A 27,225-nucleotide genomic window follows, 5' to 3' on the forward strand; every position below is an offset into this window, starting at 1 on the left:
CTTCTATCAAGTTACCTTGATGACATCATTACGTCTCAACTTTGGAACAGATATATTCAAAAAAATTACAAGAAGGGAGAAATAAATAAAAGGATTTAAAAGTTAATGAGAATTCTGTATAAATATTTGGAATTTTAAAGAAATACTGACAACCTGAATGTACAAAATTACAAGTTAAATTCCTCTGTTCTACAATGTATGAATCTCCTTACAGTATAAAAACATAAAATAGAATCATAGTCTAAATTGTAATTAGAATTTAGGATTTATAATATGTATGACTGCAATGGAAATATACTCCTTGTAACAGTGTACATTTTATTAGATGATTAACTTCTGCAGTTCTATACTTTAATAGTCATCAACTTGTAAAGTGAAAATAGATTGCAAATGCTTACCCCAAATAATGAAAAGCAGTTTACAATGACATACCTCATTAACAATGTGGACGATGGGCTTCAGTTCTGAGAATAACTTTAATTGGAGCAACAGGGGAAGTTTGGTTATATGAAATCAGAGCTAGATCTCAATAATTATTAGAAATTTATCACATATTTCTGGCCACTGCACAATGATTGATGAAATTCTAGTTCATCTTCTGTTAAACACAGTCAGCAACATTCTCCTAGTAATGTCCTGGCAACAGCAATAATAATTCAACAAAAAGTATTTCCACACACTCATTTTCTAAAGGGCTATTTGGAATTGTCAGATCTCTATTTTTCAAGAGTTCTTCCCTTTTTAACTACCCATGCTACCATTGTTTAAGAAATATTGTACATCAGTTTGATTTAAAGCCACCGAAGGGGAAAAAAGACTTTACATTTTCCAGCCTTCTTGTAACATAAATTAATTTGAAATAAGTTGTATTCAATGACTGTTGCCTAGCATTGCAAGTATTCATCCCATATCGTGTTAACAGATCCATAAAACATGAGTGTGCTGCATTTAAATTATATTTTAATGTGATGATGTGGAACAAAAAGACACGTTGCATATATTTGATGTTTGTTAGTTTCAAAATACCACATATGTGGCTTATACACAAAGAAATTGTTTCATAACAGGAAACGGCTGGAAAACAAAATCAAGGCAAGGTGAGGATAGCTTCTTAGAACAGCAAACACATCTGTCTATCTGTTTCATTTTAATCCAAGCACATTTTATACAACAAGTAGTTGTTCAAAATATTAGAAATGCTGAAAAGCAGAAAGCAGCACATATTAAATGATTTGTTAATCAAATCATAATTTGTTTGATGCTGATGTAGTTTAATCTAACCTGTTAAGACCTTTATCTTCATAGTACATTTGTGTCCCTGAGTAAATAGTCAGCCAAAGATTTAAATCTTTAGGGGGATTTGATGCAAGTGGTTGTTCGGATTTGTGCCTTAGCAACTCATATCTGAAAAAAACACAGGTTGTACGATATGATTTTTAAATCCAGTGTTCATGACAATTGATGTTTGCTGCTAAAAAAAAAAGAACATTTGATAGATTTTCACCTAGTTTCTTTTTCAACATATTTGTAACTTTTATATATCAGCACAGTACTGATAAAATATGTAGTCTTTAAATATAATCTCAATGTTATACTCCATATTATTTATGTTATTGTCATTGCATGAAAATATAACTTCCAAAAAGCAAATATGAACTACATAAAGCAGTAATGAGCATTCATATGGCACAGCTTGAAGATACCAAGGTAAAAGCCATACCTTCTACTATTGCAGTCAAAGGTTTGAATCCCACAGAGCTTTGGTTCAACCCTCATGTTTGTTTAATGAACTTGCCAGAGCCCTTAACTGACTGCTTAAAGGACTGAGCCCATTGATAATAGACTGACAATCCTGGCTCAGTAGACAAGGACCAGGAAACTGTTTTGTAGATTCTTTATTCTGAAGATGAATCTGAGGTTCACATCCGAACACCACTATAAACCTGATGTTGAAATTGATTGTGTCTGAATTTTCCCTTCAGCTTGTACCAAATTTCCTGCCATTGCATATTTGGAGCATTTATGGATAATGCATAGCATCTCTAAATTAATTAGATGGTAGGTCATGAAAATATCATGTAAATTATGGCTCTGTGTTGGCCTCAATGGTGTATATTCAAAAAACAATTGGCTGTCTAATAATGAATCCAACTTTCTTTACAACCAGCTCTGCATTATGGGGCTTCCAAAATCATGTTAGCATAAAATCTACTTCCTAGAGAATAGATGTTTTGCCAGTTGGAAGTTCACTTACAAATCTAACTGGCTCCACCACATAAAGCAGAAAGCTGGATTGTAGCGACCATATTGAAGCCTTAGTGCCACAGATTCATGTTATCATTATTCCAATTTGTTCATTCTCTCTCATTCTGAAACTGCTCTATCCTTCACTAGGAGCACACGTCTGTGAAGTGGCAGGATTTGTATCCATCTAATAGTATGAGCACTGAATATGAGCACTCAGCAATCCCACCAGGAGCAACACTCATAGGAACTGAGGCCAGAGCTATTTTGAGACCACGGCCTCAAAATAGCTCTGGCCTCAAAGTTAATAATAGGCATGCGGCAAATGCACTCTGCCTGTCAGCTGCCCACTCGGATTAAAATCTGTCTCATTGTGTCTCCTGATTTCTTGACCATCTCACATGATTGATCAAGTTTGTTTCTTTAAAAAAGAGAATCATTCAGAGAGCCTGCCTTTCTCTGAAAAATACTAATTGGAGGATGCTCAACAATGTAATGGATGGAAAAATCATACCTTACATTAGGTCCATTTGGTCTTCTGGGAGGCTGCCATAAAACAGTAATAAATGACTCGCTAATGGGTGTTGCAACCAAGGGGCTAATACCCCGGGGAATTGTGGGGTGAGTAATTACTCCACTTGGCAAACTTTCAGTACAGCCCCCTATGAATCCTCCACCACTGGTGCAAGCAACAATCGTCACTGAATAATTGGTGAAAGGGAGTAGATCCATCACGGTGTACTGCAGCACGGAGGTGTTCAAAGTTATGATGTGTGGATTGGGCACTCGGATTTCATAATGAAGGATTTCACCGTTTATCACCAGTGGAGCTCGCCAAGTAACCTGCAAAAAAAGTTGCACTCTGTAACCAGACTCATATTGATATCTCTGTTTATAAATGTCAGTAAACTATAAACTTATCTTACTGCTTAGCAGCTGCCAATTTTAATGCCAGATGGTTTTCAAAGAGGCAATATCCTTACCAAAACTTTTATATTTATTTCACTCCACGTATTTTAACTGCTTGAAAAATTAAATGATTGCGGCAAATAATGCACAGGGCAGAATTGTTAGGTTGGCATGCGGGTGCACGCCCGACCCGGTCGGACTCGAAATCATGTGAGATGACATCGGGTGAGCGTCCCAACGTCATCGCGTGATATTTCGGTTGGAATTGCACCCGCCAACAATTAAGAGGCCAATTAGTGCAATTAAAGTTGTAATTGTCTCTGATTTTTCATGGTCCGTCCAACCTTGTGGTTGGGGGACAGGCGAATTGGTCAGGCGGACTTTGCATTTTTCATGACACCTCATCCAAGGGCGGGATGAGGTTTCCGTTATTAAATTTTAAAAAATAAAAATGTATGGACAGTAATCACGTACGTGTTCAGATGACCGATTGTGATGCGTTTATTCCTGATTTTAAAAGCTTTATTTATTGGTTTTAAAGTCTTCAGCTCCCTGAGGCAGCTCTCTGCCTTCAGGGAGCTTTCATTCAGTGCTCGCCTGCGCCTGCACTTACGTCAGCTCCTGCCCCCCCTCCGGCCCCCACCCAGCAGCGCTGAGCATTTCAGTGCACGCTTCACATGGGCTGGCTGGTAATAGGCCAGCCAGCGTGAAATCGCGGTCGGGGGTTGATCGCAGTTGGCGGTCCATTCCCCGGCTGCTACTGGGCCCGCCGATCGTGCCCACACGCCAACCTAAAAATCCTGCCCACAGTGAACTACAAATATAACTGAATGTAATAACTGAGTTAGAAGAATGTTTGCTTAAAAAAGCAGACACTGCAGGTTCAAATCCTAGATCTAACTGATGTTCAAATCTGTCCACCACATTTGGGATAAGTTTCATCAGTTTTTGACCAGAATGCGAGGGGGAGTGCCTGCTGGGGGTAATACTAGCAATGCCTGTCTCATTCCGCTATAAATGCATCTTTTGCTTACTGAATGCCCATTCTTTTGGTATCAATATCAGCTGTGGTGTTTGCAGTCAAACAACAACTGTAAGATTTAGTTGTATGCAGTAGGAGAGGAAATACCAAAGAGGTAGCCTTAACTAGATTTAGATGACGGGACAGAATGAATGGTTGCTAAATTTGCTGAAGACACAAGGATAGGTCAAAGAGTAAGTATAAGTGGCAGAATTTTGCAGCCCTGTCGTGGAGGGGGCGGGGCCATAAAATGCAGTGAGCCATTCAAAAGTGCATTGACTTTGGCGGGACCATAAAATCCTGCCAGTGTAAAATCCCACCCAAGGAGTCTGCAAATGGATACAGACAGGTTAAATGCAAAAAAACTATGTAATGTGGGCAAGTGTGAACTTGTTCACTTTGGCAGGAAGAATAGAAATGCAGCATATTCTTTAAATGGAGAGAGATTGCAGGACTCTGCAGTACAACCCTGTGAAAATCTGAACTTTAATCAATTTTCTATCTGATGTGAGTTTCTGACCCCAAAACAGACTCAGCTCTTGTTTCCCACCTCCATGGTGAAATTTCAGCCCGAAGAAGCATGGGCATACAGCTCAGAGGCTACTTAGAAGACAACAGATACATGCCATTTTGATTTCTGATTGCATAAATTGTGCTTTTTTAGAATGGCTTTTGTGGTTTTTTAATTATTATAACATGAGGCAGCACATCACCAATTGAACTGCAGTAGATGATATGTGTACCCTCTTCTTGAGGCCAAATGGTGTTAGCTTCAACTGATTATTCACAACTGCACAGTGAAAAGTGATTCAATGTGGGTATTATACTCCAGTAGGTTTGTCTAAACTGTTGTTGCCTCTACGTAGGCTGCATCTTTTTACTTTTCCTCCTCTCACTGGCAGTCCGCATTGAGATTTCTTATTGCCCGTAACCAACTTCGCTCTGAATCGTGAAATTTTGCAGCATGCACACACATGGCGATAACACAAAGTTAGGCAGGGAAGTAAGCTGTTAAGAGGGTAAAAGGAGTCTGCAAAGGGATATAGGTAAGTTAAGTGAATGGGCAAAAAATTGATAGGTGGAGTATAATGTGGGAAAATATGAACTTGTCTACTTTGGCACAAAGAATAAAAAAGCAGCCTATTATTTAAATGGGGAGAAATTGCAGAACTCTGAGGTACACAGAGATCTGGTTGTCCTCGTACATGAATCACAAAAAAATTATCATGTAGGTACAGCAAGTAATTAGGAAGGCAAATTAATGCCATCATCAGCACCTCCATTAGCCAGTACCATGACCATTAACATCCCTTTGTCCTTTTGTTCATACCTTTGCCAATCTCTCCTTTGCCCCCACCCATCGTTGGCCTTCTATCCAGCTTCACCTGCTCCACCCCGCTTAAACAGTATAATTTTCATCACATTTTTACCTCTCTTTAGCTCTGAAGAGTCATATGGACTCGAAACGTTAACCCTGTCTTTCTCTCCACAGATGCTGTCAGACCAGCTGAGCTTTTCCAGCATTTTCTGTTTTTATTTAAAGCAAATTGAATGTTGTTTATTGCCAGGAATATAAAAGGGATATTTTGCTACAGTTATACAGGGTAATGATGAGACCACATCTAGAGTACTGTGTATAGTTTTAGTCTTCTTATTTAAAAAAGGACATAATTGCATTAGAAGTAGTTCAGAGAAGGTCATTCAACTGACTCCTAGAGCAGAATTTTCTGCCTGTCAGGTGGATGGAGCGGGCGCGGGCCTAATTGCTGCCTGTGCCTCCATTTTATGCGGGCGGGCCAATTGAGGCCCGCCCAGCGTGAATCGCTGCTCCCGAGGACAGCGGGAGTGGGCAGGTGATGGCCGGACTGCAATGACTGCTGGGTCCAATGGCGACCCGGTGGCCTGTTTAATAAAGTTGCTGCAGCCTTTCCAAGGCTGCGAATCATGGCCAGTGGAAGGGCTCCCCAGAGCGCTGCTGGTGAGCAGGCCAGGTAGGAGGGTAAGGCAGGGGGGCACTGTGCCCCTCGTTTTTCAGATGATTGCCTTGCTGCCCTCCTCGAGGAGGTGGCAGCACGATGGGAGGTCCTCGTACTCCAGGACAGGAGGAGGAGGCCCCCCCACATGACCAAACGTGTCTGGGAGGAGGTGGCGAGCTCCCATGACATGGTGCAGCACACCTGGATCCAGTGTCGCTAGCGCTTCAACGACCCGTTGCGCTCAGGAAGGGTGAGTACCATGTTGGCATTGGTCACTTAACCCAGTAGGTAGGCTTTCTCCCTTGGCACACCCCCCCCCCCCCCCCCCCCCCCCGCCCCGACTCCTCCAAGTCTGAGTGTAGTGAATACATTGAATCATTGACGGCGTGAGGTGTCTAACGTGATGTAGGCAGCATTTGGCCAAGGGGGTGGGGGGGGGTAGGGGAACAGGCCTAGCATCTTCGGCAGCAGCGGGGTGAAGAGGCACTGGAGCCCTGATATCTCCCACTCTGTTTGGGGTGGGCCGTCCGCGAAGAGTGTCCAGGTATAAGTAGCACTAATCAATGCTCTTCTCTCCTTTTCAGGAGAAGAATGCACATAATGCCGCCGAGCGGGTGAGGATTGGCAGAGGGCCGGCACAGTTAGTGATTCTCAGCCGCTTCGAGCAGGAGGCCCTAGATTTGGAGAGGCACTAGTGCCCAGGTTCACCAGTGTCGGCGAGACTGGGGTGCCACGGGCAAGTATATTTGCCCAACAGTGAGGTCATCATTGTTCTCCCAACAGCCATAGCAGTTCTGAATGTTCAGTGATTGAAGTTTGCAACATGGCTTGGCCATTGCTTATGGAAGGATGAGCGCCGGGGGATAGGGATGCACATTGACATTGTCTCCACGCCAACTGATCCGTTGTCCTTGTTCTTCCTTTCAGCATTAGCGGAGCAGGGCCGGGAGGAGGAACAGCAGGGGCCCCCTCTCACACCTGAGGGCCCTGAGGTCATGGACTCACCAGTGTCACACCATCTCTGTCAGGCAGGCACCAGCGCAGATATTAGCACCTCAGTGGGCACGGCTAGTGTCCTGGGGCACAGCAGTGAGGGGACTTCACAGTCGCTGGAGGAGCTGGCAGAGACAGAGAGTGCCCATGGCGCCAGCAGTCGGAGGACTGCAGGGGACCAGGCACATGCTCAGTCAGTGGTTGATGATGTGCCTCTGGAGTCGTCCATGACACAGCAAACGCAAGAAATGCGGCAGGGTGTGTGGGAGCATCTGGTGGAGATACATGAGGGTATGCTTGGCTTGGTCTCCGTGGTGGAGGAGTCTACGCGGAGTATCGCTGAAGCAATGAGCCTCATGGCCGAGCACCGTGCGTCCTCCATGGAGAGAGTGGCGACTCTCGTGAAGAGGCTCCTCCAGGAGACTAATCAGGGCTTCCTGGTGATGCTCTCGGACCAGCAAGCCTTCAGACCGGCATTGACCTCAGCTGGTCAGTGCCAATGCGGGAGATGGCCTGGGTACGAAGTTTCCCAGCTCGGTGCCCATCCATCTACGGTGAGCAGGGAGGTCCGAAGCGATCTCACATCGGCACAGCAGCTGCCTGTCGTCTCTGCGGGCTCCTCTCAGGGTGCTCCAGGTGATGACGGCAGCTCCTCCGCCCCTCTGCCAGTGACCATTGCATCTGATGAGGCTGTGACGACTGGGGAGATGCCAGCTGTGGATCTGGCAGCTCCCTCCCAAGCGGGACCAGCACAGGCTCCACGGACCAGAGGGCAACCACCAAGGTCATCGAGACCAACAGGACAGCAGAGTCAGCAGGCTGGCTCAGATGCAATTCCCAGCGAGGGGTCAGCACCAAGATATAGCACCCGAAAACGTAAACATAAGGCACCTTAGGCACACCACGGGTTTATCACTGGTGCTTTTGTGTTGGCCCGAGATGAGGTCTTTATGAGTTGGTGTGATTTTTAACACCTTTGTCATTTTGTTTTCTTAAGTTCCTTTGGTTGTAATATTAAATTCAGGCATGTCACCATGGCTGAGGGTTCCTGTTTCCATCTGCAGGTGGATGGTTTCCAAAAATGTTACGAGTTATTCGTGGGACATTCAGCTTTATTAACACAGTCCTTAGTTAATGTTCCTATCCAGGCAGAGTTTGCACTTAGGTATTGAGTATGGAGCCTGCAGCCCAGGCTTGTCCTGGAGGTCCACATGTGGCGTGCTAGCTGAAGGTTCACTGGATTAAAGCCTCCCGGGTATCCCTGCCTCCCTGGAATATGCCTGGGTCAACATCTACCCTCTCAGCATTTCCCTGTGTGTGCTCATCCTCAGACTCACTGCTGGGCTCATCGTGTGCAGCCGCAGCCACTGCGTCTACGTCTTCATTGTCCACAACGTCCCCCCTTTCCAGTGCAAGATTGTGGAGAGCACAACATGCAACCACTATTAGCGTCACATGATCTGGGGGGTACTGGAGTGTGCCCCCTGAGCGGTCCAGGCATCGGAAGCGCATCTTGAGAAGACCAATGGCTCTCTCCACCACAGCCCTTATGGAGGCGTGGCTCCTATTGTACCACTGCTCAGCTTCTGTTCTTGGATGGCAGAAAGGCATCATGAGCCACCTTCTGAGGGGATAGCTCTTGTCACCCAGCAGCCATCCATCCAGCCGGGCTGGAGCACTGAAGAACCCCGGCATCTGGGAGTGTCTGAGGATGTAGGCGCCGTGGGAGCTGCCTAGGTACCTTGTACAGACTTGTAGAATCAGCATCCTGTGATCACACACTATCTGCACGTTCATGGAGTGGAATCCCTTCCTGTTGACGAAGACACCGGGTTTACCTGTTGGCGCCTTGATGGCCACATGTGTACAGTCTATTGCACCCTGGATGCGGGGGAAACCAGCAATGGCCGCGAAACCTCTGGCTCGCTGTATCTGGCTTGTCTGGTCCCAACGGTAGAGGATGAAGGTCAATGCATGCCTGAACAGAGCGTCTGTAACCTGCTTGACACAAGTGTGGACAGCTGCTTGGGAGACACCGCAAAGATCACCCACTGAGCCCTGGAAGGGGCCAGAGGCATAGAAGTTGAGGGCAGCTGTGACCTTTGGAGCCACTGGCATGGGGTGTCCACCCACACAGTTCGCAGAGATCTCAGGCCCTATCATCTGACAGGCATAGGTGACTGTCTCCCTTGAGAGACGGAGCCTCCTTGGGCATTGCTCCTCAGACATATTGAGGTAGCTGCTTCACTACCTGTGTACCCTAGCAGCAGGATAGTGGTGTCTTCTGCGGCCCCTTCTGCCTTGGACTTCCTCTTGGTCCTGCACCCCTTGTGCCTGCTCCTGTCTTCCCAAAGGTGGCTCCCCTGGAGGCTGATTGTGCACTTCTGGCCTCCTCCCCCTTCTAGCCCTGCCTTCATCCTCAGAGGAGGTACCTCCAGTGGGAAGTTCAGCTCCCATTCCCAGGCTAAGGGAAGGCTTCCTAAAACCTGCAGGCCCAAAAAAAATCCTCATTGCAGAGTGCTGACCTGAAGGTTGTCAGTCCAGACCAAGCTGCTGGTCTGCGTTCTGAGATATTGCAGATCACACAGGCAAGTGTCAGTAACTTTGAAAAAACAATACTTGACAAGCACACTTGCGTTCCCACTGAGCCCTCTTATCCCACCCGTGGATGGGGTTTGTACAAATGTGTCCTGCCCGCCTGCCCGTTGCGTCCGTGCGCCGACCCAAAGATCACCGTCGATTGGCGCCTCAAGGGCCTTAAGTGGCCCGTTAATTAATGGCAGGCGCGCATCGGATATCATTGCATGCCCGCCCAATGAAACATCGCGATAGTGCGCGGTGACGTCAGGACGTTCGCCCGACGTCACTGTGCGTCATTTTACATGTGGGTGTGCGAGGCCTGCCCCTGCATGCCAATGGGAAAATTCTGGCCCTAGAAAGAGGGGGCTATCCTATGAGGAAAATTCTGGCCCTAGAATGAGGGGGTTATCCTCTGAGGAAAGGTTGGACAGGCTGGGTCTGTATCCATTGGAAGTTTGAAGAATAAGAGGTGATCTTATTGAAACATATAAGATCCTGAGGGGACTTGACAGGGTGGATGCTGAAAGGATGTTTCCCCTCATGGGAGAGACCAGAACTAGGGGACACAATTTAAAAATAAGGGGTCTCCCATTTAAGGTGGACATGAGGAGAAGTTTTTTCTCTCGGAGAGTCGTGAATCTGCGGAACTCCTCCCCAGAGAGCAGTGGAAGCAGGGTCATTGAATATTTTTAAGGCTGAATTAGATAGATAGATTCTTGACTGACAAGGGAGTCAAAGGGTAAAGGGGTAGGAAGGAAAGTGGAGCTGAGGCCACAATCAGATCAGGTATGATCTTATTGAATGACAGAGGAGGTTTGAGGGGCTGAATGGCTTATTCCTGCTCCTAATTCTTATGTTGGTGATTATTTTGCTCACCTTGGCTGAACGGTACCAAAACATCTACACCAAACAACCTAAATAATGGAACCAGTCTTTTAGCCTACCAGTAATACGCTCTAAGGAGGTCATGTAGCTCCGCAGGTAGCGTCCCTGCAATTGAGCCCGAAGTTCAAGTTCTACCCCTTGTTGGCCATGGGCGGGCTCATGACACAATTCAACAGGTTGATAATCAGCTTGCTAATTTTTCCAAATTGCCCATGGCTGGTGGTAAGAACAGGAGAGATTCCTGCTCAGCCATGCTAGATGTGGATTGGTGACCCTCAAGCAATAACTACTTGTCTCTCTCTCTCTCTCCGAAATGGACAGAGATGCCTATGGTCCCTTGTGAACTATGGCTAATTATGGACAGACTGATATGTTCTACACCAGGCTTGCCCAACCATTTTGTGCAGGGGGGCACACTTCAAGTTTTTTTTCACTCAAGGGGCCAATGAGCAAATTTCATCAAGATAAAGTTTGGCAGAGCATTAAACATGACTTTTTTTAAAAATCTACGTCAAAGCAATAACTTGATAGTTTTAAAAAAAGAGTAATAAAAATGGCCATTAAAAAGTGCCAAGCAGCGGAGTTAACCAATAAAACCTTTTTTGCCTTTTTGCTTAAGAAGCAGAGCTAGAGAGAGACAGACTAGGCCCCGGTCACCAGGGAAGGGGTGGGGACCAGGACTGGGCCAAGGCTTTTGTTTTAACTAACACTGACCTTGCATTTGCCTCTGGTGACATACACTCCATGCTGGCCTCAGTGGAATTCATACAAAAGCTGGGGTTAGAAGTGGGTTGCCTTTCAGGCTGGGTTTCCCTCCTCTCCTGGACTGCATTGTGGATTGGTTTTTGGGAGGGAAGAAGAGGAGGGCAGTGTGCGTGTTCAAGCTCATTCCCAGTCTCAGGGTTCTTGCTCTCACTTTTTCACTCAACCAGACTCACCAAGCCTCACTCATTCACTCTCTAACCCGGACTCACTCACTTGCTCAGGCTCATTCACTCACTCAGAATCACTCACTCGTTCAGACTCACTCACTCATTCAGACTCACTCAGATTCGCTCGCTCACACACTCATTCACACAGGCTCATTCACTCACTCACATAGACTCACTCACCCAGACACACTCACACAGACTCACTCGCTCACACAGAGTCACCCAGACACACTCACACAGACTCACTCGCTCACTCGTTCAGACTCACTCACTCAGAGTAACATTCATTCAGAGTCACTCAGGCTCGCTCGCTCGCTCACGCACTCACTCATTCAGACACACTTCCACAGACTCACTCGTTCACACAGAGTCAATGACCCACTCGGATACACTCACACAGACTCATTCACTCGCACAGACTCACTCATACAAACTCACTCGCAGATTCATTCGTTCACCACTTACCCACTCACATAGAATCACTCACTCACTCACACTGAGTCACTCACTCAGACACTTTCACACAGACTCACTCACACAGGCTGACCTACTCACTCAGACTCCTTCAGTCACACATGGATTCACTCACTCACACAGGCTTACACTCACTCACACAAACTCACTTACTCATTCAGACTCACTCACACCCCACCTGGGCCTGCAAAATTTGGACATCTTACCACCGAAAAGTTATTTGGGACACTGAAGGGATGTACTTCCTCACTCTGCCCTGTCTGGGGCTCCAGCTACCCCGGACGGGTGGGGAACAGGGCAGGCTGTGTTTTTACAACGTGTCTGTTCCTTGTGGCCTTCCTGGCCCACTTCACCATCTTGGCGCCTTTGGTCCTTTAGGGGCCTGGCGCCTGAAGGGAAGGGCAGGAGAGGGAGAGTATGGCCAAAGATAGAGAGAGCGCGTGCTGTGAAAACAAAGTGAAGCTACTCATCTTCTCACTGCTCGCTGCCCGTCCAATCAGAGGCTGTTTCTCTCCCAAATTTGCTGCTGATAGCAAACTTGGGGCAGAAACAGCCTGTGATGGGAGCAGCAGCTCTTTGCAGAATCTTTCAATTAACTCACCTGTAGTTTGAACTGGCTCAGCAGTTTGATACAGAGGCTTTGCGGCTGGGTTGTGGTCCGCTGGCCATGGGTTGGACAAGCCTGCTCTACACAAATTCTGGTAGTCACATGAGCCTCATTGTGTTGGTGCTATACTGCTGTATTCGGATTTCTGTTTGATATCATGAACTGGGGCTGCAAACGGTAATGCTGGTCTACACAAAGACAATGATTGAATTTGTGGGATCCCCTCAAAGAGTTGGGAAATTATGAACTGCAACAGAATGAATGATTCCCGGATTATTTCTGGGAATTGACCATTAAAGTGCAAAGTTGACTCACCGATGAGGGAAACCAGAACTCAGCTAGGCTATTTGAACTCTGTGCTGCTTCAAACAGACCACATTTTTGCTGTAGCAAGGGCCTTAAGCTGCAGTGCCGGAGTCACAAATTTATAGAGATGTAAAAAATGCTCATGAAGGATGGGTAAGGTATGTAAGAACTGTCAAGCTGTCAAGTTATTTAAATCCCAAACCTTTTACAATTAAAAATAAGCCTGCCTGTGTCAGTGAAAGTTGAAAAATCTCAAGTTATGAGGTTATTTAAATCCACAGCTCTTTAAAAAGTTGAAGAAAAACAGCCTGCTGTGTAAGTGAGAGTTGGAAAAATAGTTGTTGTAGCAGTTACAATTACTGTTTGTTGACATCACTCCAAGGGCTATCATTATGTAATTATTAATGGTTGGCTGCTTTCCATGACCTACAACTATCCCAGCAGCGTTGTGATAAGCTCACAGTTTGATTGACAACTCAAAGAATTTATTGAAGGATTAGCAGTTTTTGATGTGGGGTTATGAATATAAATCTGTTTTGATAAGGGATTAAGTGTGGGAATGTTTTTTATAATAATGAAGGCTGTAATAGATATTTAGGTCTTATTTTATCTCATCTCAACATGCCTCCTGAGGTCATGGCCATGGATATGGACGTGGAGGCTATGAGGGGCTATGGAGGTGGGTGCGGGCATGAGTTGGAATTGAGGCCATAAAGAGCCATGGTGGTGGGTGGGTGATGTGTGTTGGCATGGAGGATATGAGATGCCATGGGGGCTGGGTTGGGGGCATGAGTTGGCATGGATGCGAGCATAGGTAGTGGGTACAAGGATGATTGGGTGTGAGGGGTGAGGGCTAAAGCGTTTAATATTGATGAAACAACTGGGATGAAGTCCCAGAAAATCATGGCAGGCCTCTAAGCAGCCTGCCCCGGCATTTGACAGCTCTTGTGGTTGCCTCTGATCTCTGTCTGGGGGCGGCATTCCTGAATCCATCCCCACTCAACACCTTTCCCCCCAGCCACCCCACCACCACCACCCTTCACACCTGGAGTTAAAAAAGAATGATGCCATTCGGGGCATTTTTTCCCCCAAGGTGGGTGAACTGAGCCAAATAATGTCCTGACTCAAACAATCCACCTCTGGTGCAAAAATCCAGCCCAGTGAGTCAGCACAGTATGCAGATGAAAAAATGGCACTGGAGACATATTTGGGGTCAACTTGGAAATTCAACCCTAACAAAGAGGATTGGTACACATTTGGTTGAAAGTGAATAAAATAGGAGGTGAGGATGAAATATATGTTTTCCTCACTATGATGGGCCAGATGCTTTTGTAATTTTAACCAATGTTGTCCCAGAGACCCCAGTTTGATGGAAAAGCTGAAATTAATGAAATTCTGGACTCATGTTATGTCGCCAATAAGAAAAAAATTGCAATGAGAATTATGTTCTGTCAAAGAAAGCAGTTTCCAAGTGAAACTATTGCAGATTACATTCTCACATTTAAGAAACTCTCTCAGCACTGTAGGTATGGTGTGAATTTAGAAATTGACCTTAATGTCACCTTCATAGGAAGCCTAAAGAACAATAAAATCCAGACAAGCTTTTGAGCAAAGGTAATAAGCTGGCATGGTAGGAGGAGGTCTGCAATGAGGCCACAGCCATGGAAAACACAGATAGTTGCAAATTGCAAGTTGTTGGCCATTAATGAACTAACTTTATTTACACTTCTCCAACAGAGAGGGCAGCAGAGAGGGCTGTTAAAAAAAAATTCACAGCTCTTGCAAAATTCTGCATTTCCTCCCCACACCTGAAGATGGCGAGCCTTCTTAAATTGGCCCTCTGAAACCTAGTAATTGAGTTCATTGGAATGGCTAAAGGAATACCCATCCTCCTATTGAGCTTTACTGCAACATCCAGAAACAAAATGTAGTTTACAGAATTTCCCTCTTCAGGCAAAATGAAGTGTTTACACATAGTAGCACATTTGATGTAATAAAATGACCCGAGGTGCTTCACAGTAATGTGATTTAACAAAATTAGACATTCAGCCAAAGAAGGAAATTTAAAAGGGATGAACAAAAACCAATAGAAGTAGTTAATAAAATGATCAGTCATATAAGTTATTGTGAAATAGTTTCAATGCAAGCTATAGGAAGGTGATTTTAAAATGAATCCCCAATGCAGACAAAATAAGCTTGGAAATGACTATGCCTGTTTATTATGGGCAATTGGATCATATGGGATGCTGCCTTGCCCAAAGTTACAGTTTGCAGCATGGGGCACAATTTGCATAATTTTTACTTGTAAAGCAGGTTGAGCACATGCAAATCAAGGCCCACCTTTTCCTAGCAAAAAGGGTCATCAGTAAATCTAGAGAAAAAAAACCAGCATGCAAGGTCAGAGGCCTGATTCTGCAAAACGTCCACATCATCAGAAAATCTACCCTATTATAGGTAAATTGTGAAACATATATATCCTGTGGAAAATGGTTGGTACACTATAAAATGAATTATGTACATCCTGATAACATTAATCTTTCTGTTATAGTTAGCACCAATTGGGATTCTCAATGGATTTTGAAAAGAGGCACAAAGAAAAGTATTATGGTTGACAGAATAATAGAATTGCCATAAGAGAAACTTCGTGAATGGGTCATGTAGGTTAGATTCCTGACAGATTTTACTTATTTTGATGGCAATGATTCCAGAAAAGCAACACAGGCAAAAATGTAAATATTCATCCATGCACCCATTACAAATACAGTAATAGTATCTCAAGGGGAGTAAATCTGACCTCGCTATCCATAGTGGAAGCCAATGTTTGAAACCCGGTCTCCATAGCACTGTATAAACAAGTCTCAACTGAAGAATAATCTGATTCTGTCGTTTTCCTTCCATACACTATTGATGTTAGCAATTGGCTTATGTGGCTCCACGCTTGCATTCAGCACATTTGCTAACAATCTTATCTACTTTATGTGTCAAGAACCAGTGTTGTATTTCTGCACTTGCATAGAACCTTTTGTTATCTTTGTTCATATTTTTTGACTCAGGATAATGGCTGGAAATATTCACTGATTAAAGGTTGCAACGTTTTTTGAGGAATTTACTGGATTGGATAGATAAGGGCAACATAGCCTTATGTGGATTTTCAGAAGGTAATTGATGAACGGTCTTATAAGAAACTTATTAGAAAAATTAAAGCAAATGATGAAACTGAAAATGTACCAGCACAGATTATATGTTTGATGACAGACTGGAAACAATTTAGGTCCAATTTTCCTGTGGGTGGTAGGAATCGGGAGCCGGGGCCGTGTTCCTGCCTTCATCTCCAGGCTGCCGAGTAGCATAATTTTGGGGGGCCTTAACTAACCTAGATGCTGGTCTACCGATGTGGTCGGCAGACCCAACCTGAAATGGAGATGGGGCGATTCCGATGAAAGTCCCACCTTGGCTGCCATCTTTGTTTAAGAACTGAAGCTTCATTGAAGTCCTAGCTGGCAGATATTGAGGCGGCTTAAAAGTATTATCTGCAGATCAGGGTGTGAGTACTGACCTTCACGCTTTATTTCTCTTGGTTGTGCAATATTGGAATGCACCTCTAAAAGATGGCTCAGCAACATTGAGCCCTTATGAAATAGTCAAACCATTCCAGACTCCTTGGAGCCTTTATTCTGCTGCCTCAGAGCCCACTCACAACCAAACTGATAGCCTAGCCTGGCTCAGCTCATCACTGAATGTGTCCACAGACATCCATGAAGTTAAGTGACTCTCCCAGTTACCCCACCTGACCAGTCTTCAAATATGAGGACTCTGACTGTACAATGCCCTAGGCACTCCTAACTTCATACCATGCCAGATCTGTTTCCCAAATACCTTGCCACCCAGCAGGAACCCATTCCATAATGGCCTGCACACATGAGAACTTCAGCAACCAACCCTTCACACAATCCACCCATCACTTGTAAGGAACCCAACAACTCACTAGCCCCTCACATTCATGCGCATTAAACCACCTGATGCTGTACTGGTTATGAAGCAAAACACACGTTCTGACTTTGGTAATTTGTACACTCCAAAACCAGAATGCCACAGTCAGGCAGCAGCCAGGTGGAGTGTTGCATGCCAGCCCCAAGGTTCACAGATGTGGACCTCTAGGTGCTCGTGGGATAAGGTCATGCAAAGGAGGGACATAATATTCCCTGAGTGCTGAAAATTCTCACCGTCAATTGCCAAAAGGACATGGATCGACATTGCGAGTGTGTCAGTGTCACCGGGGAGCATCACCGGATGTGGCTCCAGTGCCGCATGCACTTCAATGACCTTTGGTGGTGTGGAAAGGTAAGAGGGATCTGCAAGAAGTAGGCTAGGACCTTGGGCACGCAGCCTGCAACACTTCCAGCAGCTGAAGGGACACAGGACGCATGCTGCTCCTCACTGTTGCAGGACCATATGTTGCCAGTGCACTCACAGCCTCAGAGAGACTTTGTAGCATTTGGCAGCATTTTACCAGCCCCCAAGAGGTGGAAAGGGGAATTTTACTGAAGACAGGACTGGAATTGGGCACAAAGGAAATGGGCAGCCAATTTAAATATGCAAAGTTCCTATTAAGAGCCATTTTACTAGGCCATCAGCATTTTGCCACGATGGATTGCCCCGCTGCATGTGAGGAGATAGCCAGCTGAATGCAGGCAGCCTCCCAGCAGCAGCCTGGGGCAGAAGGGTTTTTGAAACAAAGAGGGGGCTGCGGTAAGGAACGTCACCTCCCGCTCCCCCAGCCATTTCCTTGGAGGGATTTCCCCTCCATCACTTGCAGTTTTAAAAAATACTTTATTTGACCTTCCTGCTGTAGGCCGCAGTACCCGACCTGCCTGAGAAGTGACCACCACTCCTGGGGGCATTGCTGAGGCTCCTGAGCTCCCTTTGATTGGACTGGCAGCTCCTGGAACTGGGTTGCTGTGCTTAATAGGGTGGCAGTCCTGGCTACAGTCACTTCATTGGCTGCCACAGTAAAATTGAGGAGTTTGTCTTGCCGATGACCCACCTTTCCAGCTGACATTAGGCTGTCCACCCAATCAGCAAAATTCAGTCCATAATGTTTATGAGGACTGATAACAACTCCAACATGCTCCAGCTCTCCATCTGGGGGAACTGCCCTTCTCCATGCAAGACCGCAGTATCTTATCCCCCTCACCTTCTTGTCCTTACAGGAGAAACAGGCGCAGAATACCCAAGGAATGGTCCAGACCAGGAGCCAGGACCCCAGTGATGAGAACCATCAAGGCCATCGAGGAGGTGGCTTTGGCGATAGCCATGGTCCCACAGGAGAAAGTTGGTGACCGTCATCCGATTTGCACATGGCCAGTAAAGAGGCCCATGCATTTATGTGGCATGGTGCAGGCGGGGACGTGGGGGAGGCAGAGGGGAGGCCAGTGGCAGCACAGAACGCTTCATTGAAATCATGCTGAGCACTGGTTGGTGTGGAATACCTCAGCGCTGCAGAGCCTTCAGGGTCTCCAAGGCTAACTCTCATCAATTCCTTTTGTGTCTCACACAGGTCCCAGCAATCTCAGACCACCTCATACCTCTTGAGGAATTGCTCGGACAGCAGACGGAGGAAGAGATGTGAGGATGCACTGTCACATTTGACTAGTGCACTATCCACCAGCGCAGATACTAGTACCTTGGCGGCTCCATATGTGCGTGTCGAAATGATGGAACCTTGTGAGGACCATAGCACTAGCATGCAGGAGTAGGTGTCTGAGGCAGAGGGGTCTGTGGACAATTTCCTTTGGAGGGGAGAAGAGAGTCACAGTGACGTTCTGCTGGGCCTCAGAAGTCACAGTTTGGGGCTCGGTATTTGAAGAACCAGGAGCAGATGTATGACCATCTCTCAGTGTTGCCTGAGGCTGTGCAAGCTCATGAACTGGCTGCCGGAGCTCGTGGATCAGATGAGCTCCATCATGTTCTTGGGAATTCGAGCACATGAGCTCTTCCCATGAAAGAGTGACTAACCTCATGGGGAGCGATATGTGGCAGCAACTGGAGTGCATGAAAGGGCAGTGTGATGTCCTACATATAACGCAGGGCATTTTATGTAGACTGGACCAGTCAGTTCAGAACCTGAGCACTGATGTCCATGGAATACATGAAACACTGAGCAGCCTGAGCAGGACATTTGCAAGGATGGCGCACATCTGGTTGGAGGGGAAGATAGCTGTGCCCCAGCAGCAGACCCCCTCAGGCCAACAGGAGTGCCAACCAAGGGCTGAGGAAGTGCTAAAGGAGGATGAGGGTCCAACGATGCTCGCAACACCCTCTTCACCCTAAGCTTCCTTGGCCCCTCTGCTGCGCCTGCAGAGATGCAGGAAGAGCAGTCCCAGGAGAAGGTCCAATGCGTTCCTCTCCAACAAGGATGCCCGTCACAATCTTCACAGCTGCAAAGCTAGAGATGTGAGCACGTGCCTCCACCTCCTCCGAGGCAACAAGGGGAACACAGCATAGGAGTGCGTTCCCCGTACGTAGAGGGCACCTCATTGGGTAAATCACTCAGTGGGTCACTGTGGTGTGTTGTTGGTGTTGCATGCATGTATTAACTTTAACCCGCCATGTAAATAAATCCACCGTTCGTTAAAATGGGATGCATTTTCTTTATAACTTTGTGCTAAACATTAGTAACAGTTTGTGAACAAAGCAATAGCTTCTTACTGGTGACAGTGAAGACTACATACAGCAATCCATCTCTCAGTGATGGAGAGATTGCATAGGCTGCATGCATGGCTGTCTTTCTTGTGCCAGCACATGCTCGCTGCATTTACAAGCCATGTGGTTTGCCCCGCAAGCATCAGAGTTCATATTCTGAACCTTTGCTGATTAGTTTGTCGATTTTCCCTCACTTTAACAGTTTCCTGGATAGACTTCGTTGTGACACCATGGCCCAGGCCAGCTCACACAGCAGAAAGCTCCCTCTCCGCACCTTCTACCCCACCCTCTTCCATGTTCTGCTCATCCTCTTCCTCCGAGGACATAATACCTTCTTCTCTCTCCACCTCTTCAAGGGTCACTTCCCTTTGCTGGGCCATGTTGTGAAGCTTACAGCATACTATAGTAGTGAGCCAAACCCTGGCAGGGCACCACCTGAGCGGTCCAGGGAACAAAAAGGTATCTTGAGCAGGTTGATGGACTGCTCAGTGTGGGTTCTTTTCAGCATATGGCTGCTATTATAATGTCTTTGGGCCACATTTCATGGTGCACATACAGGTGTTGAGAGTCATCATCTCAGAGGGTAGCCCTTGACACCTAGAATCCGTCCACAGAGCTGGGCGAGGAATGGAAGAGATGAGGAAAGCTCGACTAGTGTAGAATATATATATATATATATATATATCCTGGCAGTTAGCAGGAAAGCTTGCACAGAATTGCAGGGGCTTTTTGTCATGTTTTTACACCATGGGGAGATGGTGGCTTAGTCGTAATGGACTAAATGGGACTAGTAATCCAGCGGCTCAGGCTCACGCTCATGTTCTGGGGACATGGGTTCAAATCCCACCATGGCAGCTGGTGGAAATTAAATTCAATTAATAAATTCTGGAATTGAATGCTTGTCTCAGTGATGGTGACCATGGCAACTATCGATTGTTGTAAAAACCCATCTGGTTCACTAGTGCCCTTTGGAGAAGGAAATTTGCCATCCTTACCTCTTCTGGCCTACATGTGACTCCAGACCCAAAGCAACTCTTAACTGCTCTCTGCAATGGCTCTAACAAGCCACTCATTAAGGGCAGTTAGGGACGGGCAACAAATGCTAGCCTTGCCAGTGATGCCCATATCCAATGAAAGAATGAATAAAAAAAAACACCAGCTGCACATTCATGGAGTGGTAAGCCTTCCTGTTGATGAACATCTCTGGCCTGTCACTTGGTGTTCTGATGGCCACATGGGTGCAGTCAATGATGTCTTGCACTTGCTGGAACCGGCGATCCCATATTTTCCAAGTGCCCTCTGAGTCTGGGAGGCCCATCAGTGGGGAATTTGACGTAGTCTCTAGTCTTGGTGAAGAGGGCATCTGTGACTGTCATGATGCAGATGTGTAGAGCTCACTGTGAAATGCCGCAGAGGTCAGTAGCTGAGCCCTGAAATGATCCCAAGACAAAGAAATTCAAAACCACAACTACCTTGACTGTTACTGGCAGGGCCTGGCTTCATTGACAAAGACATAGATGTCTGTGACCATCTCCCTGGAGAGTTGCAGTCTCCCTTGGCACTGCCTTTCTGACACGTCCAGGCAGCTTCGTCTGTTCCGGTATATCCTATGCTCTGGGCAGTCTCTTCTTCTCCTCCATGGCTTTGGCTCCATGGCTGTGTACTCCTGATGCCCAGGCACCCTTCCTCGCTGACCATACCACCACTGCAATGCCTTGGTGACCTGTATGTGTGATGGAGTAAGTTTGATTTGGAGATGCACTCTCCCTGTTGCCCAGATGATGTTGCCACTAGTCTGGTTCAGTGCCTCAATGCCCAGACAATGCCTCTTGTACTCGATGCCCCTGAGGTGCCAGAGACCTTACCCCTGTCATTTCACCCTCCCTTGATGAGCTCCTGCAGCTTTTAAGCAGTGCAGAGACCTTTGAGCCAGCTCAAACAATTGAAATAAAGTTTTACACACTTTCCTTGCCATTGACTTACCTCCTGGGGAGACGATGGCATAGTGGTAGTGACACTTGACTAGCATTCCAAAGATCCAGGTTAAAGCCCTATGGACACAGATTCAAATCCCACCATGGCAGCTGATGGAGTTTAAATTTATTTAATAAATTAAATTTATTAATAAAAATCTGGATTGAAAACTAATCTCAAAAATGATGCCATGAAAATATTATTAATTGTCATAAAAACCCATCTGGTTCACTAATGTCCTTTAGAGAAGGATATCTGCCATCTTTGCCTGGACTGGCCTACATGTGACTTTAGACCCAGGGCAATGTGATTGATTCTTACGTTGCATTAAATTCCCCCTGAAATAGCAAGCCACTCAGTTGCACTACCAGGTGTACAGTACAGAAAAGTGAAAAAGGAATAAAAATAAACAAACCACCTGGCATCGACATAGGCACCAGAAACAACAATGGTACACCCAAAACCCTGCAAAGTCATCCTTACTAATATCTGGGAATTTGTGCCAAAATTGGGAGAGCTGTCCCACAGACTAATCAAGCAACTGTCTGACATAGTTATACTCACAGAAACAGGGAACTGAGGGCTCCCAATTCCCAGCTGCTCCTGTGAAAATAGTCTTTCAATTTAGACTGGGACTTTTACTGTGGCCTCAATGGGCTCAATGGTTGAATAGATTGAATAGGGAAAGATTGCAGAGTGGATTTTAACCATACCTGATCAGTATAAACTTTGTGAATGTGGAATTAAATATGAGCAGGTTCATTACCAGCTGGGAGATTTCCTATACTAATTAACAGAACTCTGCAGGTGTCTGCCTGAAGCAGGTGAGGACCTCATGATTTTATGTGAGTTGGGGTCCGATTACACCAAAACGGCCTTCATTGCATTTTCACATGAGCTGGGAAAGTACCATAATTTTCCTGCCTAGTGAAGCAGGTCTGCAAACAGAATAGGCTCTCCAAAGTAAACGTAAAACTTTCCTTCTCGAGACCAAGAGGAGCAAGCATGCTGAGCTGGGACTAACAAGGAAAGTCGCAGCTACTCCTGCCATAGACTCACCATGCCCCAATCTTCCCTCTTGTAAGACAGTCCCTAGCTGGACTCTCCCTATGACTTAGTATTGCTCACAAGCCTTCCCTTGGTGCTGGCTGGTATCTGCTGACAGCTTAAACCTTCTCTTCCAACCATCAGCCAGCTACCGCCGGCCAGCAGATATCTTGGAACTCAAACATGGGCCTCAATTATAGGAGGCACCAGGTTTCCCACCCCCACTGGCTAAAATGTTGGGTAGGAAGGGGGGGGGGGTGGAGCCTGCCAAGGGAACCACCAGCTGCCAATGGCCTTTAAAAGGCTGGAGGGACTTCCTCCCCTCAAGAACAGGGAGTCCCCCCTCAGAGAACTGCCAGCCACTTAGAGGCCAGCAGCTCCAATACCTCGGAACACGGGACTGTGATGTTGAATCAGGACTTGGGTAAGTGTTTTTGGGTCTCGCTAGATTCCAAGCTGGCAAAAAGGGGCTAGGATTTGAGAGGACAGTGGGGGAAGTGCAACCTGTGGGGGTTAAAACTTTGGGGCGGCTCACAGGTGGGCCGGGTACCTGGTAATCCTATGGGAATTAATTGTCCACTTAATGGTCTGAATTGGCCCTTATGCCCAACATGACCCTGACTATTGGTGAAATTGCAGAGGGGGCAGGGGTGAGCATGTAGGCAGCAGGCAAGCTGCCTTCTGAATTAAATTCAATTTTATTGAATCTAATTTAATTCAAATTTGCCATCTCTCTTCAGGTACCATGCCCTAAGATGGTATTGGCAACCATGGGCTTCTATGGTTGGGATTTTCCGGCCCCGCCCTGGCGGAGCATGCTGTGGGTGATTCGGCGGGCCAGCCAAAAGTCCATTGACTTTCAGTGGGCCGGACGATCCCAGCAGTGGGCGGGGCTGGATAATCCCACCTCATGGGCAGAATCTTCTGGTTGGCGTGCGGGTGTCGGAACCCGCACACCAGTGCTTAAAATGTCGGGTGCTGATGTTGCGCGAGCATCTCGACGTCAGAGCGCAGCATCACGATATTTTGGTCGGCGGGCGTGCTACGCAGTGGGACACGCACCTGCCATTAATTAAAGGCCTCGTTAAGGCCCTTATCTTGCCAATCATCGACAATTTTGAGGGGCCTATGCGAACTTCGGCTCGGCGCATGGGCTCAACAGGCAGGCGGGTAGGTGATTTTTTTTTTACAAACCTCACCCAGTGGTGGGATGAGGTTTGATAGCTGTTTAAAAATGTTTAATAAAGTTTTTGTTTATTTCATTAACATGTCCCATCTCGTGTGACATTTTCACATGAAGAGGACATGTTAATGAATGTTTTATTGTTCTATTTTTTATATTTGCCAGCCTTTCAGCGATCTCCTTGAGGCAGCATTTTGCCTCAGGGAGATGTGCACTCTTTCACGTGCATGCACAAAAGAGCGCACTCTGACAGTTGGGGAATCCCCACCCCCCCTCCCCACCCTGCACAGGAAGCGCATAGCGCTTCCCATCGGGCGGCCCGCCCACTTAAAATGGCGGAGGGGGCCGCTTTGGCAGCGGCAATTGGCTGCCCGCCCGCGGCCGAGCCGGTGCGGCCCGCCCGCCAATCAAGGGCAAAATTCTGCCCCATGTGTTTGGGCTTAGCGATTGCTATTGCAATGATTTACCTTCTGCAAATTCTTGCTGACCTGGCAATTCTCCTACTCTTAACACTTGCCATAGACATATTGGAAGAATTTGCAGGGTGATAATCAACCTGTCTGGCCACATTATGAATGTTCCTCTATGGCCATCAAGTCTCAGCGTGGGATTCTGGAACTTCTGGAACTTCTGGCTCAAAGGTAGGGATGCTACCACCGCACCACAAGACCTCCTATCCGTAGACTAGCAAGTGTAATTTACACTAAACCCATACTCCGCCTTTCCAAAACTCATTCCAGATTAAAATTAACTCTTATGGCTAGAAAGTTCCATGGTGTTACACACACTCCATTACCACTGACTTTCCCAAAGTACGACAGAAAACCCATTTACATGCATAAGTGAGGTTTGCACTGCAATTCTGCTGAAGTTACGGTGGTGGAACAAAAGAGGCTGCGCCATCCCGAGTCTATTTCTCTGATTAGGAGAATTCACTGATGAAGTGGCGTCAATTTAAAAGTGTCATGAAGATAGTGAGGAAAGAAATTAGGAGGCAATTCCTAGTAGTGGTATGGAATGATTAGCATATAGAGACTGGCTGAAACAAAGACTATTGTCTTTTTTAAGGGAATTTTTTTTTAAATTCATTCATGGGATGTGGGTGTCACTGGCTAGGCCAGCATTTATTGCTCATCCCTAATTGCCCTTGAGGTGGTGGTGGTGAGCTGCCTTCTTGAACCGCTGCAATCCCGGTGGTGTAGGTACACCCACAGTGCTGTTAGGAAGGGAGTTCCAGGATTTTGACCCAGCGACAGTGAAGGAACGGCAATATGTTTCCAAATTAGGATGATGAGTGGCTTGGAGGGGAATTTCCAGGTGGTGCTGTTCCCATGCATCTGCTGCCCTTGTCCTTCTGGATGGTAGCAGTCATGGGTTTGGAAGGCGAACAAGGTTTTATGGAAAAACAAAGTTACACAATGTTAATTCATTTATTTAAGTTTGATGAAGCTTTGTTGATTTAAATAATAGGTTATAGATATATTTAGAAGAAAAGATTTTCATGCTGATTAAAAATATAGGTTGAAGTTCCACTGGTTGCTATTTTTAGCAGGATAGTCAAAATCCCCCTGTGGATATAGTCATTAGCAATATTATTTGAAATTGTCAAAACTGCATTAAAGTGGTGCACCTAGGAATTTACAGGAGTGCATTAACTAATACAATAAAAAAGAAACAACTGTCATAATCTTTCTCAGAAATTTTTTACTTTAATATTTGGGGCTAATCCTTTAGAAACTTAAATAGGTTATTCCATTTTCACATTACTTTACCCTCTAAATGACTGTCAATGCAATGTTTTGATCATTGTAATATCTTAATTCATTTAACATTAAGTGGGAAAATCAATTTTCTCTTGATAAGATTTTAACTGACTTATAAGTGTTTCCCCCAACAAAGAATTAGATGACAGTGAAATCTTCATTATAATTTCAATATTTTAAGATAATAAATACAGGTACAATACATTTTTAAGATGATTTAGTCTATAATTTCACGTGTATTAATTTAATATGTAAATATATTCAGTGATATCCTCAGGCGAATCAAATACCCCTAAATTTGGCACTGGTACAAGTCAAATTATAAAGAAGCATCTGTGTACTTGATCAATCAGAATCTGAGCTGTTTGAAGATGTACATTTCCTTGATTCAAGTTTACACACAAGTCAATCAGTTCTGACAAATTGTTGTATATAGAAAGATGTCATCAAAACACGATAAAAATGTTAAAATCTTTAATTTCAAGTTTTTATGTCTAAAGATTTTGTGGTAGAATTTCTGCTCAGTTTTGCAGTTTTTTTGACGTGATTTGTCCAAAATTGGCATAAGTTGCACAAAAGATTGCAGAATTTCAAGGACAACTAATGTTTAGTACAACTGAAGTTTCCACGTTCTTATTCGTTAGTTTAAAAAACATCATGCTAGAAGCCAGCCCAGCTCTCAAGCATCTTTGGAAATTTCCATGAATTGCACTCATTTGCAGGCCTTTGAGGAGGCTCCAAAATTGAGATGGTTATTTTGGATGCAGGAAGATCACTAGGCGTGATTTAAAAGCTATTGAATCTTTTTAAAAAAAAATTACTGAGAAAGTGACTATTATATCACAATATATTTAACAAATTGTTTTGAATGTCTTTTCAAAGTGAATTTGGGCGATGAATTGACATTGTGATTAAAATATTTTTCGTGATAAATGTACTTTCAGCTGTATTAATCAAGCTACACCAAGTTACTACTCTTAAATATATCAAGGAATATTTAAATGTATAATTTAAATAAAAACATTTTAAAGCACTGCTTGATTGTACTGGTTCATGCCAGACATGAATTTGGCAATATGCAAATGATTTGAGTTGAAAAATGTGAAGGAAAAAAAAATCACTTTTCAAAAGGGGAGCAAGCTTAGGTCCAATTTGCTCCCCGATCGTTGATGGGCCCAAAGCAGAAACCCTACCCCAATTTTGAACAACTTTGTTATTAGTTTATCTGGGGTTGGAGAGTGGGGCAGAAGATGAATAACTTTTTTTCTGGCCCCTATGGTGGTGCAACATTAGTGGGATTGGATTCCACTTGCCCAATTCCTGGACCCTGACCATGTCCAATTTCTGGGGCTCAGTGTCATTTTAATAAGTTAGGCCTTAGAACTCTGCAGCAGACAAGGTTGCTGAGGGCCTTTGGGGCAGATGAAGATATCTTTCATTTTATTTTAAATGTTAAAAACATTAGGGAATGAGAGGATTCTCAATTGCCTTGTGAGTAGTTATAGTATATTGTGGGCTTTAAATTTTAAATTAAAGCTGCCCACACATCATAGCAAGATCACAACCAAAGGACTATATTCAGGCTGGGCCATATGTGGTAATATTTAGAGGTGGTGGGTGGAAGTTGGT

At 45.4% G+C, this 27,225-nt stretch overlaps 1 protein-coding gene across 1 annotated transcript in view; it reads right to left on the reverse strand.

The window, feature by feature from the left end:
- ush2a (Usher syndrome 2A (autosomal recessive, mild)) overlaps positions 1 to 27,225 on the reverse strand; it is a 1,183,552-nt gene that overhangs the window by 354,783 nt on the left and 801,544 nt on the right. Inside the window, exons 45-46 of the mRNA XM_078556364.1 lie at positions 2,759 to 3,087; positions 1,282 to 1,404 (exon numbers count right to left, since the gene is read on the reverse strand). Coding sequence (XP_078412490.1) covers positions 1,282 to 1,404; positions 2,759 to 3,087 — 452 coding nt within the window. The remainder of the gene's footprint in view (positions 1 to 1,281; positions 1,405 to 2,758; positions 3,088 to 27,225) is intronic.

Source organism: Cetorhinus maximus, chromosome 14, assembly GCF_964194155.1.
Source record: "Cetorhinus maximus chromosome 14, sCetMax3.hap1.1, whole genome shotgun sequence".
NCBI classification, from domain to species: Eukaryota; Metazoa; Chordata; class Chondrichthyes; order Lamniformes; family Cetorhinidae; genus Cetorhinus; species Cetorhinus maximus.